Here is a 13,762-nt window from a genome sequence, read left to right as displayed (position 1 = left end):
GCCAGCATTAAGATAACAGCCCTGTGAGTAGGATGTGGCTATATTGAATGTTCTACTGCAGAGGGGGCCTCATGAATAGAATCCTTATTAATTGTACACATTTTATAACTAGTCTGTACTGGAGCGGCAATGGGGGGGGGGGGTGGGGGGGGGTCTGTGGATGGCACTGTTATGAGGTGGGGGGGTCTTGTGGATGGCATTGTTATGGGGTGGGTGGGGGTCTGTGGATGGCACTGTTATGAGGTGGGGGGGGTCTGTGGATGGCACTGTTATGAGGTGGGGGGTCTGTGGATGGCACTGTTATGGGGTGGGGGGGTCTGTGGATGGCACTGTTATGAGGTGGGGGGTCTGTGGATGGCACTGTTATGGGGTGGGGGGTCTGTGGATGGCGCTGTTATGAGGTGGGGGGGTCTGTGGATGGCACTGTTATGAGGTGGGGGGGTCTGTGGATGGCACTGTTATGAGGTGGGGGGGTCTGTGGATGGCATTGTTATGGGGTGGGTGGGGGTCTGTGGATGGCACTGTTATGAGGTGGGGGGGGGTCTGTGGATGGCACTGTTATGAGGTGGGGGGGGTCTGTGGATGGCATTGTTATGGGGTGGGTGGGGGGTCTGTGGATGGCACTGTTATGAGGTGGGGGGGGGGGTCTGTGGATGGCACTGTTATGAGGTGGGGGGTCTGTGGATGGCACTGTTATGGGGTGGGGGGGTCTGTGGATGGCACTGTTATGAGGTGGGGGGTCTGTGGATGGCACTGTTATGAGGTGGGGGGGGGGTCTGTGGATGGCACTGTTATGAGGTGGGGGGTCTGTGGATGGCACTGTTATGGGGTGGGGGGGTCTGTGGATGGCACTGTTATGAGGTGGGGGGTCTGTGGATGGCACTGTTATGGGGTGGGGGGTCTGTGGATGGCGCTGTTATGAGGTGGGGGGGTCTGTGGATGGCACTGTTATGAGGTGGGGGGGTCTGTGGATGGCACTGTTATAAATATCATTAAAAAAAAAGCATTTTAAAAGTATTTGGGCAAATACGGTTTCGGTTTTCGGTCAAGGGTATCCTGAATTTTCGGTTTCGGACAAGAATTTTCATTTCGGTGCACCCCTACATGTAACACTGCTGCTTACTAAATGTAAAAGATAATACGATGTGTAGAGTGCACATGACCAATGCCATGTTTCAGTTAGGCCATGAATACATTACAAAGGACAGATACATGGACTATAGCATTCTATTGCATAAAGAAGTCAACTGCCTAATATAAGAAAGGCATGTATGCAGAATTTTGAATAGATATATTAGAAAATGGTATGATTTCCTATTATATAAACAAATACATAAAAAAAAATAATAATATAGAATACCCCTTTAAGGGTTTCTACTGGTGCATCTTTTTTGTCCTTTAATGTCTAAATTAAATTAGGCAACTGGCAACACATCCTGGATTTAACCTAGATTAAAAACACATGCAAAATCAGTGTGGAAAAGGGCGGTTGCGAACTTCCTCCCAAATTAAACCAACAGTAAAGGACTGACAAAAGTTTTTTTATCCTTGTAAGGTCCCATAGATGTGATATGACCACACTGTGTCCTTAAACATCTGATCTTGGGGGAAACAACACATTTCTGCATAAACTGAGCAAAGTGTTATTTATTTTTTAAAACATACAAAAGAATGGCATGAATCATGACATGGATTTAATTACAGGAATCACTGTACCTAAATTCTTTCTCACTCTTTCCTCGGAGATCCCGGACAAGCCAGTGTGAATTAAAGGCATCCTGTGGGGGCATCCCCCACCTCATTATAGCATTTAAGAAGGCCTTGCGTTGTCGAGCATTAAACCCAAGAACCTTAAAACAACAATAAGTGTTAATTGTGTTTGTTGATAATCAAAGATGCAGATTTCGGAAAGTGGCTGAATGGAAAACATTTATTTTGACCGTTCATATATACAGATAAATGTAGTCTACATGTGTAAATATTTTACATGACTTTCCTTATACATACAGATCTTGACTTACATCCTGCATTATACTCCACAGCTGCACTCATTATTCTGCTGGCTGAGTCACAGTGTACGCATTTTACATTACTTTCCTTGTACAGATACTGAGCTCCATCCAGAGCTGCATTTACTATTCTGCTGGTGGAGTAATGGTGTACAGTCGTGGCCAAAAGTTTTGAGAATTACATAAATATTGGAAATTGGAAAAGTTGCTGCTTAAGTTTTTATAATAGCATATACTCCAGAATGTTATGAAGAGTGATCAGATGAATTGCATAGTCCTTCTTTGCCATGAAAATTAACTTAATCCCAATCCAAATCCCACTGCATTTCATTGCTGTCATTAAAGGACCTGCTGAGATCATTTCAGTAATTGTCTTGTTAACTCAGGTGAGAATGTTGACGAGCACAAGGCTGGAGATCATTATGTCAGGCTGATTGGGTTAAAATGGCAGACTTGACCTGTAAAAAGGGGGGGATGCTTGAAATCATTGTTCTTCCATTGTTAACCATGGTGACCTGCAAAGAAACAGCCATCATTGCGTTGCATAAAAATGGCTTCACAGGCAAGGATATTGTGGCTACTAAGATTGCACCTCAATCAACAATTTATAGGATCATCAAGAACTTCAAGGAAAGAGGTTCAATTCTTCTTAAGAAGGCTTCAGGGCGTTCAAGAAAGTCCAGCAAGCGCCAGGATCATCTCCTAAAGAGGATTCAGCTGCGGGATCGGAGTGCCACCAGTGCAGAGCTTGCTCAGGAATGGCAGCAGGCAGGTGTGAGCGCATCTGCACGCACAGTGAGGCGAAGACTTTTGGAAGATGGCCTGGTGTCAAGAAGGGCAGCAAAGGAGCCACTTCTCTCCAAACAAAACCCATCAGGGACAGATTGATCTTCCGCAGAAAATATGGTGAATGGACTGCTGAGGACTGGGGCAAAGTCATATTCTCTGATGAAGCCTCTTTCCAATTGTTTGGGGCATCAGGAAAAAGGCTTGTCCGGAGAAGAAAAGGTGAGCGCTACCATCAGTCCTGTGTCATGCCAACAGTAAAGCATCCTAAGACCATTCATGTGTGGGGTTGCTTCTCATCCAAGGGAGTTGGCTCACTCACAATTTTGCCTAAAAACACAGCCATGAATAAAGAATGGTACCAAAACACCCTCCAACAGCAACTTCTTCCAACAATCCAACAACAGTTTGGTGAAGAACAATGCATTTTCCAGCACGATGGAGCACCGTGCCATAAGGCAAAAGTGATAACTAAGTGGCTTGGGGACCAAAACATTGACATTTTGGGTCCATGGCCTGGAAACTCCGCAGATCTTAATCCCATTGAGAACTTGTGGTCAATCCTCAAGAGGCGGGTGGACAAACAAAAACGCACTAATTCTGACAAACTCCAAGAAGTGATTATGAAAGAATGGGTTACTATCAGGAATTGGCCCAGAAGTTGATTGAGAGCATGCCCAGTCGAATTGCAGAGGTCCTGAAAAAGGGGCCAACACTGCAAATACTGACTCTTTGCATAAATGTCATGTAATTGTCGATAAAAGCCTTTGAAACGTATGACGTGCGTGTAATTATATTTCACTACATCACAGAAACAACTGAAACAAAGATCTAAAAGCAGTTTAGCAGCAAACTTTGTGAAAACTAATATTTGTGTCATTCTCAAAACTTTTGGCCACGACTGTACATTACTTATCTTGTCCAGATACTGAGTTACTTCCTGCATTATACTCCAGTGCGGCACTCACTATTCTGCTGATGGAGTCACTGTGCACATACATTATATTACTTATCTTGTACAGATATTGAGTTACATCCTGCATAATACTTCAGAGCTGCACTCACTATTCTGCTGGTGGAGTCATTGTGCACATACATTATATTACTTATCTTGTACAGATACTGAGTTACACCCTGCATAATACTTCAGAGCTGCACTCACTATTCTGCTGGTGGAGTCACTGTGTTCATACATAACTTATCTTGTACTGATCCAGTACTTCTACTGATCCTCTGTCAATGAAAGCTGTCAAAGCAGTAATCAAAGCAAAAGGTGGCTACTTTGAAGAACCTAGAATATTACATATTTTCAGTTGTTTCACACTTTTTTGTTATGTATATAATTCCACATGTGTTAATTCATAGTTTTGATGCCTTCAGTGTGACTCTACAATTTTCATAGTCATGAAAATAAAGAAAACTCTTTGAATGAGAAGGTGTGTCCAAACTTTTGGTCTGTACTGTACCTCTAACAGATTTGTGGAGTTCCTATATTTTTTCCTGCACTAAGGTAAAGACTACACTTCCCAGAAGTCAAATCTCTATGCAAACATTGAAAAAGAGCTATTAGCTAAAAAACCAGAACAATTGCGAACGCAGTTCTGGTTTATAATACAGACCTTAACTCGGGATCAGTGCAGGATAAGTAATGTATTTATAAAGTTACATTTTTCATTAAGATTAATCTGATATGTAACCTGCAAATTGGTGTTCAAGATGGACATGCCCTTTAATAGAAAACGTTCAAGCCGATAAACTTATGCGTGAATAAAGTTCCACAATACGCAACTCAGGTTGATAATTCTTCGAATCACATAAAGTTCAAGCATTTGCGAATGAAAATGTTTAGATGTAGGGCTCTCGTCCCCCTCTATGCCCCGTTATACTTGTACCTCAATATTTCCTCCAACCCGAGCAAGAAGCGGAGGAAGAGGCTTGTCTCTGTCACTTTTCAGTTGTCTACGAGATTGTCTCCTCCCACCTATGGAAATTATATACACTTGTGTCAGTCTCTTTTCAAAGACTATCAAACCTTGAATCACAGTACCTGAAGACTCTCAAGCTCGATAACAAAGGGTGCCTTTATGACTGGGGCCTGGGCAAATTTAACTTTGACTTTTGACTATATTTCACTGCTAAAGTCTGGGTAACAGAGTCAATGTTGGGCTATGACGTCATTACTTTAACAATATGATGTTGCACCTACAGATCAGAAGACATAAAACTGTGGTGAACTGCCTCATTCATCTTGGAGCACTAAAACCACTTGATGGGACAACCCACCTGGTGAAACAGGTGGCCACTGCCATGTCTTCCCATTCATGTGGTGAAGCTTTTCTTTGGCCTCCTGTCTCCTTAGTAGTCCACTGTTTGGATAGAATTGTGGGCCGATGGACAAGCCATGGTAAAACTAACCGCTCTATATTACCAACTAATCACGGCACCTTTGCCTGTTGGGTTTACTGTCCTATAGGTGATCCCCATACATCTAAGGAAAAAGTGTAACTCACTCTGACCTTCAGGCTTCTCTTCAAAGTCTTCATCTTCATCCTCTGAACCAATGGAATATTCTGATTGGTTGTCAGAAAGTTCATCTTGCCATTCTAAATGAAAAATATAAAGAAAGAATGAATGGTAACAACATTCCAAGGCATGGATAAAAAAGAAACCACAGGTGCTAACGTCAAGAGTTCTCATACACCACTCTTGGTCAGTGATGATTTTAGACTTCATTTCTCTGATATTAGGTGTATAGGTGGCCACAGACACTGGACAAGCATTGGCCTTAGTGTACGATTTTGGCGGAGCCGTAAAAATTTTCAATCGCTGACAGAGTTTTTTAGGGAAAAAAGATCAGGCATATAGGAATTCAACACACCCAAGCATTTGTACTTATGGGAGATAAGCGTCCACCAGAGGTCTCTGGCAGTGTCCCCACCCTCCAAGTCCTGGTTTGCACCTCCATGCAAGGCAGGATATTGCACCTTACCCTTGTCCATGCTTTGTAGAATGGCAAAATGACCTTCTAGCTCACTGTCGTTTTGGGGTTCCTGGGGCCCACCCCTATATAATCAATAAAGGGTTACAGGTTTTGAATCAAATAAATAGACCCTAGATCCACAGGCAGCCAAGTTGTTGTTTTTTCCCTCAGGAATCATTAGGGTCAATTATGGTATGAGAGGCTGGACCCACCGGCGGATCCTCTGGTACAGGGCTGTAGGCTGATAGCTGTAGGCTGTCTGGGCATGCTGGGAGTTGTAGTTTTGCAACAGCTGGAGAGCCACAGGTTGGTTGGTCAGTCCAACACTGCTCTACCTGGTTCTTCTCTACCAATGGGCATAGAGCTAACCTGACTTTGGTCTCTCTTGACTCCACTGTAGCGGCAGCATAGGCAGCCTGAAAGGTCTATACACCCATGCTTATGTATATGACTACTCTGATTAGTGCAGTGTGAGCTGTGCACATTATTTTGGATTACACCTTGCATAATAGTTCCAGTAAACACTACAACTCTCACTATGCAAGGCATCAGGGTATGCTCTGTAAAGACTATATATCAGCAAGAAGTTGCAGAGAGGTGCGAGATCATACAGCCTGAATGCTAAGAGAAAACCAGCCGATTTGAGTGTGAGTGGAGAAGAACACTGTAATTAGTATGACCTTCTCGATTATATCCAGTAATAATTATCACCACAGACGGCACCTTGGTCCTCCTGTGAAGCATCGTTGTAGTTCACTTGCTTGCGGATTCTTTTTCCTTTTCCAAGATTCCTTGCCAGATCTTCCTGCTGCTGTTCATAATGATGACGAAGGAGCTTCTCCCAATAATCAGGATCGACATTCTCTTCTTGTTTAATAATTTCCCGTTCAACCTCCTCCTAAAGTTTGGTGAGATAATACCATGATGAAGACTCCCATGATTTCATGTCTAGCTTCTTGTCTGAATCATTTGCACAGAAGTAAAGATGGTCCCATTGCTAATAATGCCATTAGGCGATATTCACACAACCGTATTTCCGGTCCGTGTCTGATCTGCATTTTTTGCGGCCTGCACACAGACCCATTCATTTCTGTATCATCGGTGTGCAGCAGTGCCGCAAATTATAGAACATATCTTATTCTTGCAGAAAACAATGGGCATTTTTACAATGGGTGCACACAGATCGCATCAATATTTTCCAGATCTGCAATTTTCGGACAGCAAAACAGATACGGTCTTTTGAATACAGCCTTAGATAGAAGATCAGACTGAATATACTGTAGTTCCACCATTACAGCTGAAACAATGGTTGTCACCCAGCTGGCTAGTTATGCAGGGCACTGGGTTGATTGATCAAAGAAGGTGACAACCCCTCCTGAGATCGCATTGGTGACGTTACTGGTTGTCACCCCACTTTCTCAGGAAGCTCTAATTATTAAACCTCCTTCTAATCTGCTGTATAAACCTCTCAGCAATGCATCGCGTTATAGCTAAAAGTCTATTACTCTTTAAGGTTCCTTATTAAAATTTCTACTATACTTTATCACCTTTCAAGATCTCTGCTTACAGTAACTGAATGAGAACCTTCATTGTTTACATTGAGATGATGGACATCAGTCATGTGTGTCGATCTCACGGGTACATGGCTCATTACAAGACAGTGCTGCGATAATGGGAAAGCCATGTGGCGCGGGTGCAGAGTGGGTAAAACTGCGCTGACATGCAGCTTGGAGCGGCCTTCAGATCGTTTTTAGAGGCATTTAAACTGCTATTTAATCGCAAAATTATGCGGCCATTAATGGTCTATTCATCAATGGTCTACAATTTTGAAGGTGATTTTACTCCTCTCCTTTTAGCCCAATCCTTAACTGTCATTCTTTTTTTTCTTTTTTTTTTATGAATCGGGACAGTAATACTGACCATTTTTGTAAGACTTTAATTACTGAAATTGTACATTTCTATTAGAAAAATAGCTTTAAAGGGAGTCTGTCAGCACATTTACCCCTTTTTAACAGTTCCCATAGCGCTGTAGCCGCAACACAGATGATTAAAACGGTACCTTTATATGCTTTTGTGGACTTTTAAAACTGCCAAAAATGAACTTTGATGCATATGTAAATGAGGGCTCGCAAGTGCCCAGGGCGGTGTCCACCGCGTTGGTGCCCAGGCAGCTCTGCCTCTTCGGCTCTTATCCCCGCCCAGCCTCTTCCTCTGCCCGCCCATCTGTTTTCTCTCCCCCATCAGCGAGATCCCGCGCCGACGCGATGACTTCCTTGGTTGTGGCATGTGCATAAGCTACTGCGATGCCGTGCCAGCAATGGGCATCGCAGTGCGCATGCCCCGGCCAAGGAAGATATCACGTCGGCGCGGGATCTCGCTGAGAGGGAGAGAAAACAGATGGGCGGGCAGAGGAAGAGGCTGGGCGGGGATAAGAGCCGAAGAGGCAGAGCTGCCTGGGCACCAACGCGGTGGACACCGCCCTGGGCACTTGCGAGCCCTCATTTACATATGCATCAAAGTTCATTTTTGGCAGTTTTAAAAGTCCACAAAAGCATATAAAGGTACCGTTTTAATCATCTGTGTTGCGGCCACAGCGCTATGGGAACTGTTAAAAAGGGGTAAATGTGCTGACAGACTCCCTTTAAAGTGGCCCATTTTGAGCCTTAGCAACGCTCCTCTGTCTTCTGTTTACATAACAGTGGAGACTTGCTAACATTGGGTTATCTAAACAGAAGACAGAGTATATTACAAAAATGTTTACACTTTAACCCCTGGAAGTAAACAATCAAGGCTGCCATTTATTGACGGCAACCAGAGATCTTGCAAACCATTAGTAATTATTCAACAAACCAGATCAGAAGATGGCAGAACTTCTACTTATAACAATGTATGATTCTATGGATTTATTCTATTAAAGGTAAGTAAACAGGGGCTACCACTCCGTCATCTTCTCGCACGACATACTGCGCCACTTTGAAAGAACTCAGATATTCATTCATGTTCTGGATTTCTGTGTCCTCGGTGGCGTCCTGGTTTCTATCCAGAAGTTTTGAGATGGCACCATCATCGTAATGGATGACACTGCTGTCTTCAACGTCCTTATTGTCACCTAAAAATGTTCAACACAGAGAAGTTATCACCAAGCACTGGAATATGCAAACAGGACATGATCATGGGAGTTGTAGTCATCAGGACCTGAGATTCAAAGGAGGGTTAACTCCGGTTAGTTCTAGTTCAGAAAAACTGCAGGTTTATGGAAGCTAACGTCATACTATTGCAAGGCACAGATAAGGGGATGTCCACCTACAAATGAGGGCTTAAAGGGCAACTCCTGACACAGTGGATAAACTATTTGTAAGTTACATAATACATTCTGGATTTCCCTCCCATCATTCCATGGGTGGGAGCACATATTTCCTTGGTGGAGTTTTTTTCTGTGCCCACTGTCGCCCTCTAGTGAGTGAAAAATGTATGAACTGCCAGTAAAAGACCTGAGAGTCGGTGAGTAACAGCGGCTCTGGACACTCTTTTGGTGCACAGAGGTGGTTGGAAGTAACCACTTACTATGGAACTGGAACGGTGGTAGAATATTCATTTCCATCTGGAGTTGCCCTTTAAGGGTAACTGTGCTCTGTAAATCCACCTGGTGTTATTTTGTTAATTTCATTGGACAATCTTAAACAACAACCCTCTGAGGGGCACTGACAACAACCCAACAGGAATGGTTGTCAGAGAGTAACTGATCTTGAGACGGAGACCTGGGTAATTTCACATGTAACGGTTTTCACTAATAGTATTGAATTTGAAACATGTTTTTCCTGGTTAGGTAAAAATCTCATCTACTGTGGACATCCCCTTTAATTAGAGTAGCATAACACGCATATCTAGACACAAAATAGCATGATATAAACAGCCGCATCCAAGCGTAATGGTGCTGATGAGTGGGCGTCCCACACAGCCACGGAAATTACACAACAAGTCAAGGCAGTGACAAAGCTGGTGTTGCATTTGCAGCTGTGGAAAATAGCAACACACTTAAAATTCACATAGGGCGTGCAGACCGCTCGTAGTTGTATTCCATGTGTATGCTATTAACGGGAGCGCCAGGAATACGTGAGAATCCCATCTAGACTACTTTTACATGGACGCGAAAAATGGCCCTGTGACTGGAGCTTTTGTAACGTCCATTTTTAGAAGCAATTGAAGTCTATGGGGCTATTCACATTGCCGTTTTTTAGCTGCCAGTAAATAGCGTCCATCCAAAAAACAGAACATGTCCTAGTTTTGGCCGTTTTCACTGCCAGAAGAACCCATTTTTAAAGGTCTTTTAGACAGGAGTGCCCCCCGTCAAACAGCCGTTAAAAATGGACAGACAGAAAACGGACGCACATATGGTTGAAAAATGGCCATAAAAAACTGACAGCGTGTGGTGTCGGCTTTTTCGTTTCACTGTTGCGTACATTTAGCCTTAGTTATCCACTGAGGTCCTTCAGCAGCTCTAACGGATCCGTTATGCTTGCCCATAGACTTCTATTAGGATGGAGCAAAACGGAATGCCTCTTAAAGGCTTCAGTTTTGCATTCCGTATAGGCATTCCGTTATAAACTGAACCTATAACGGAATGGCATAGCGCTAGTGCGAAACCACCCTTAGGCTACATGCACAGGACCGCACCGTGTTTTGCAGTCCGCAAATTGCAGATCCGCAAAACACGGATTCCACCTGTGTGCGTTCCACAATTTGTGGAACAGAACCGGCTGCCCATAAGGCGTCCTGCACACAAACGTTTTTTCTTCCCGTTTCCGTTCCGTTTTTGCGGGTTGCATGTGCAGTCCGTATGCAGAACCATTCATTTCAATGGTTCCGCACAAAATAACGGAATGTACTCTGTATGCATTCCGTTTTCGCATTTCCATTCCATTTACAGATAGAACATGTTGCCCGCAAATCACGTTCCGTGGCTCGATTCAACTCAATGGTTCTGCCAAAAAAATAGAATGCATACAGAACGCATCCGTATTTCTTCCGTATGCGTTCCATTTTTTGCGGAACCATCTATTGAAAATTTTACGCCCAGACCAATTTTTTTTATGTACTTACTGTACTGTTTAAACATTATTGTATGCTTCCGTTTCCCGTAAAAAACGGATCACAAACGGAAGCACGGGACGGCAAAACAGATACACTACTGAAAGAAAAAAAAATGAAAAACTGATCCATTTAAAACGGACCGCAAAACCATACGGTTATGTGCAGGAGGCCTAACAGAAATGCCTATTCTTGTCTGCAAAACAGACTAGGACAGACGGGGCCACGGAACGGAGTGCTGTCTGCATCTTTTGTGGCCCCATTGAAGAGAATGGGTCGGCAACCCATGTGGACCCACACAACGGTCGTGTGAATGAAGCCTAAAAATGGATGAATTTCATTGGCCTTTGTTTAAAACCCCAACCCCTGCAGGGCCTTTAGTATATATTATGTCCCCCCATAATATATAATAGCCCCCAGTAGAGATAATGCCCCTCAATATGCCCCTGCATAAATACTGCCCCTAGAAAAACGTAAACCCTTCTTTTGTGCCCGATGATGAATTATGCCCATCATTAGTGGCACCTGTACGAATATAAAAAAAAAGGGAAATACTCACCTCACAACAGGAACGTCAGGAACACTTGCTCAGCACTGGAGGCAGCAGGACCTGATGTTCCCTACTTTGTGACGTCACACAGTTGTTAGACGTGTGTACGTATGTTTAAGCCGCCATTAAAAATGGGCCCTTGAGTTCAATGGGGTCCATCTGTTCCATGAAAACGGCCAAAAATAGGACATGTCCTATTTTTGGATGGACAGTATTCACTGGCTGTGAAAAAAAACGCAGTTTGAATACCCCCATAGACTGCAATGGTTCTAAAACGACCGTTTCTTGTGAGAGCAGCCTCAGTGTGACTACAGGATCTGACTATACAGGGTTTATTTGTTGTCTGTTACCATGGAGATGCATAGGTTTTCATGGGAGCTGTATAAACAAAATGACTGGGCATCTTTAATTATGATCTACTGCAAAGTGACTTCATTTTTCATTGTAAATGCATTGACAATAACAAAAAATATGGTGGCAAAGGTGGACGTATTCTTTAACTATAGGGGACGGTCTTCAAGGTGTGGCTCTCCAGCTACAGCTATGGAACGTTATATGGCAGCCATTCAAACAATCAGCCGACCTTGCAATGTGTGGATGGACCAGGTCTTCTATCCCGAGAAGGGGACCCTTACGTTAGTGGGGCGGTCATTGCAGGTGCCAATAGGGGTTGTCATCCAGCTTTATTCAGATTGTGATTTTTTTTTAGGCAGAATGATCCCCCACTGCTCCCTCGTGTCACAGTAGCTCTAGGATTCCATTCACGGACCAGGATGGGCAGTGCTAAATATTATGTCTTGTACAGAAAGCTGTATCACGTGGGATTGTGGGACTACACCGCTAGGTCTACTTAATAGAAAAGACGTGAGATGTAGCTTCCACATGATAATTCTGTTATGCTCCTCTGCAGTCTCCATCCCCTTTCACACACCATGACTCTGCCACTGACCTCTATAACATAATCAAAGGAGAGGACAGCTCACTGCAAAACCAGCACAATCCTAAAATACTCTGTGCTGCTGGAGACCATGTACGGCCACAATGTCTGTAATCTGACACTTGTTCCATTCTCCTCACCTCATGTAACCTACAGCCCTGATCTAACATAATGATATGAGTAGACGAGTCACTACCTTCTGAAATAATCTGTGCTGCTGGGGGGTCTCTATTGTCTCCATTGCACTCCTATAGCCAATGAGCCCCCTGCCCTTACTAAAGTCACCTCCTCCTCCCACAAGCCCAGCAGTATATGGGTCTCCTAAAATACTCTGTGCTGCTGGAGGCCTTGTTTTCCGCCATCAGTCCCTAATTTACCACTTGTCTCTATTTCCTTCTCCACATAAAGTTCCCGTCCTTGTTAGAATGTGTCCTCACTACCATAATCAGGTTAATACACGTCTCCTGAAATACTCAGTGGTGCTGTGAAAGCCTACTTCTTCCATTATCTTTCAGCTGTTGCATATTATGGAGTGCGGTCAGTATATTGGAGGGTCCGATCAGGTCAGTACGTTAACTGGGAATTTCAGATGATGTGGTTTTTAATTGTGATTTGCCTCTATGTGAAATTTAGCCTTTTTTGTAAGCAATATTATTCCGGCATTTAAAGGGCAAGGCGACACTACAGACAAGCCACTGCTCTGCTAGCATCTTAGCCGTCCGACCACAGAGCCGCTCACCAGTTTTCTTGCATATGGTTAAGTTGCCACAGTGATGGTCTGCAGTAAAAAGGAGGGAAGACACAAAAACATCAGTAAAGAAGGGGGAGAGTTAGGCAGTCCTGCACATTGGGCTACGTACATCACAGTCGCTACATACAGAGCATCACAACGGATTTCTGACAATGCAAACCACATGAAATCCGCAATTACTTTATTAATACTTTGCTTTTACTGTTTTTGTACTTATTTTCATCTATTTTATGCTGTTCTCTCAAATCTTTCTTAGGGAAGGTTCACATGGAGTTTTTTGGAGAAGGTTTTGAGGCAGATTTTTTCAACCTAAGGGTACATTCACACGACCCTATATTGTATTCCGCATCCATTCCACAATTTTGCGGATCGGATGCAGACCCATTCATTTCAATGGGGCCGCAAAAGATGCGGACAGCACACTGTGTGCTGTCCCCATCCGTTCCGCGGCCCCGCAAAAAAGATAGAGCATGCCCTATACTCGCCCGCAATTGCGGACAAGAATAGGCATTTCTATCACAGGGCTGGCCATTCTGTTCCTCAAAATGCGGAACACACACGGCCGGCCGGCAATTTACGGACCGTAAAACACATACGGTCATGTGAATGTCCCCTAAGGGTGCATTCACATAAACATGTGACGTCTGTGCGCATTTGGCGG

General features: G+C 43.8%; 1 protein-coding gene across 1 annotated transcript in view; it reads right to left on the bottom strand.

Annotated features, from left to right (window-relative positions):
- Nucleotides 1-1,716: 1,716 nt before the first annotated feature.
- Nucleotides 1,717-13,762, bottom strand: part of LOC122923815 (chromodomain-helicase-DNA-binding protein 5) — a gene marked incomplete at its 3' end in the record, with an annotated part of 156,264 nt that continues 144,218 nt past the window's right edge. The window contains exons 24-29 of the mRNA XM_044274662.1: nucleotides 13,090-13,128; nucleotides 8,712-8,884; nucleotides 6,499-6,673; nucleotides 5,306-5,398; nucleotides 4,688-4,776; nucleotides 1,717-1,850 (exon numbers count right to left, since the gene is read on the bottom strand). Of these exons, the coding sequence (XP_044130597.1) occupies nucleotides 1,717-1,850; nucleotides 4,688-4,776; nucleotides 5,306-5,398; nucleotides 6,499-6,673; nucleotides 8,712-8,884; nucleotides 13,090-13,128 (703 nt within the window). The remainder of the gene's footprint in view (nucleotides 1,851-4,687; nucleotides 4,777-5,305; nucleotides 5,399-6,498; nucleotides 6,674-8,711; nucleotides 8,885-13,089; nucleotides 13,129-13,762) is intronic.

This window comes from Bufo gargarizans, unplaced genomic scaffold (genome assembly GCF_014858855.1).
Source record: "Bufo gargarizans isolate SCDJY-AF-19 unplaced genomic scaffold, ASM1485885v1 original_scaffold_1960_pilon, whole genome shotgun sequence".
NCBI classification, from domain to species: Eukaryota; Metazoa; Chordata; class Amphibia; order Anura; family Bufonidae; genus Bufo; species Bufo gargarizans.
The sequence above is the reverse complement of the archived record's forward strand: the minus strand, read 5'-3'. Positions and strand labels throughout refer to the sequence as shown.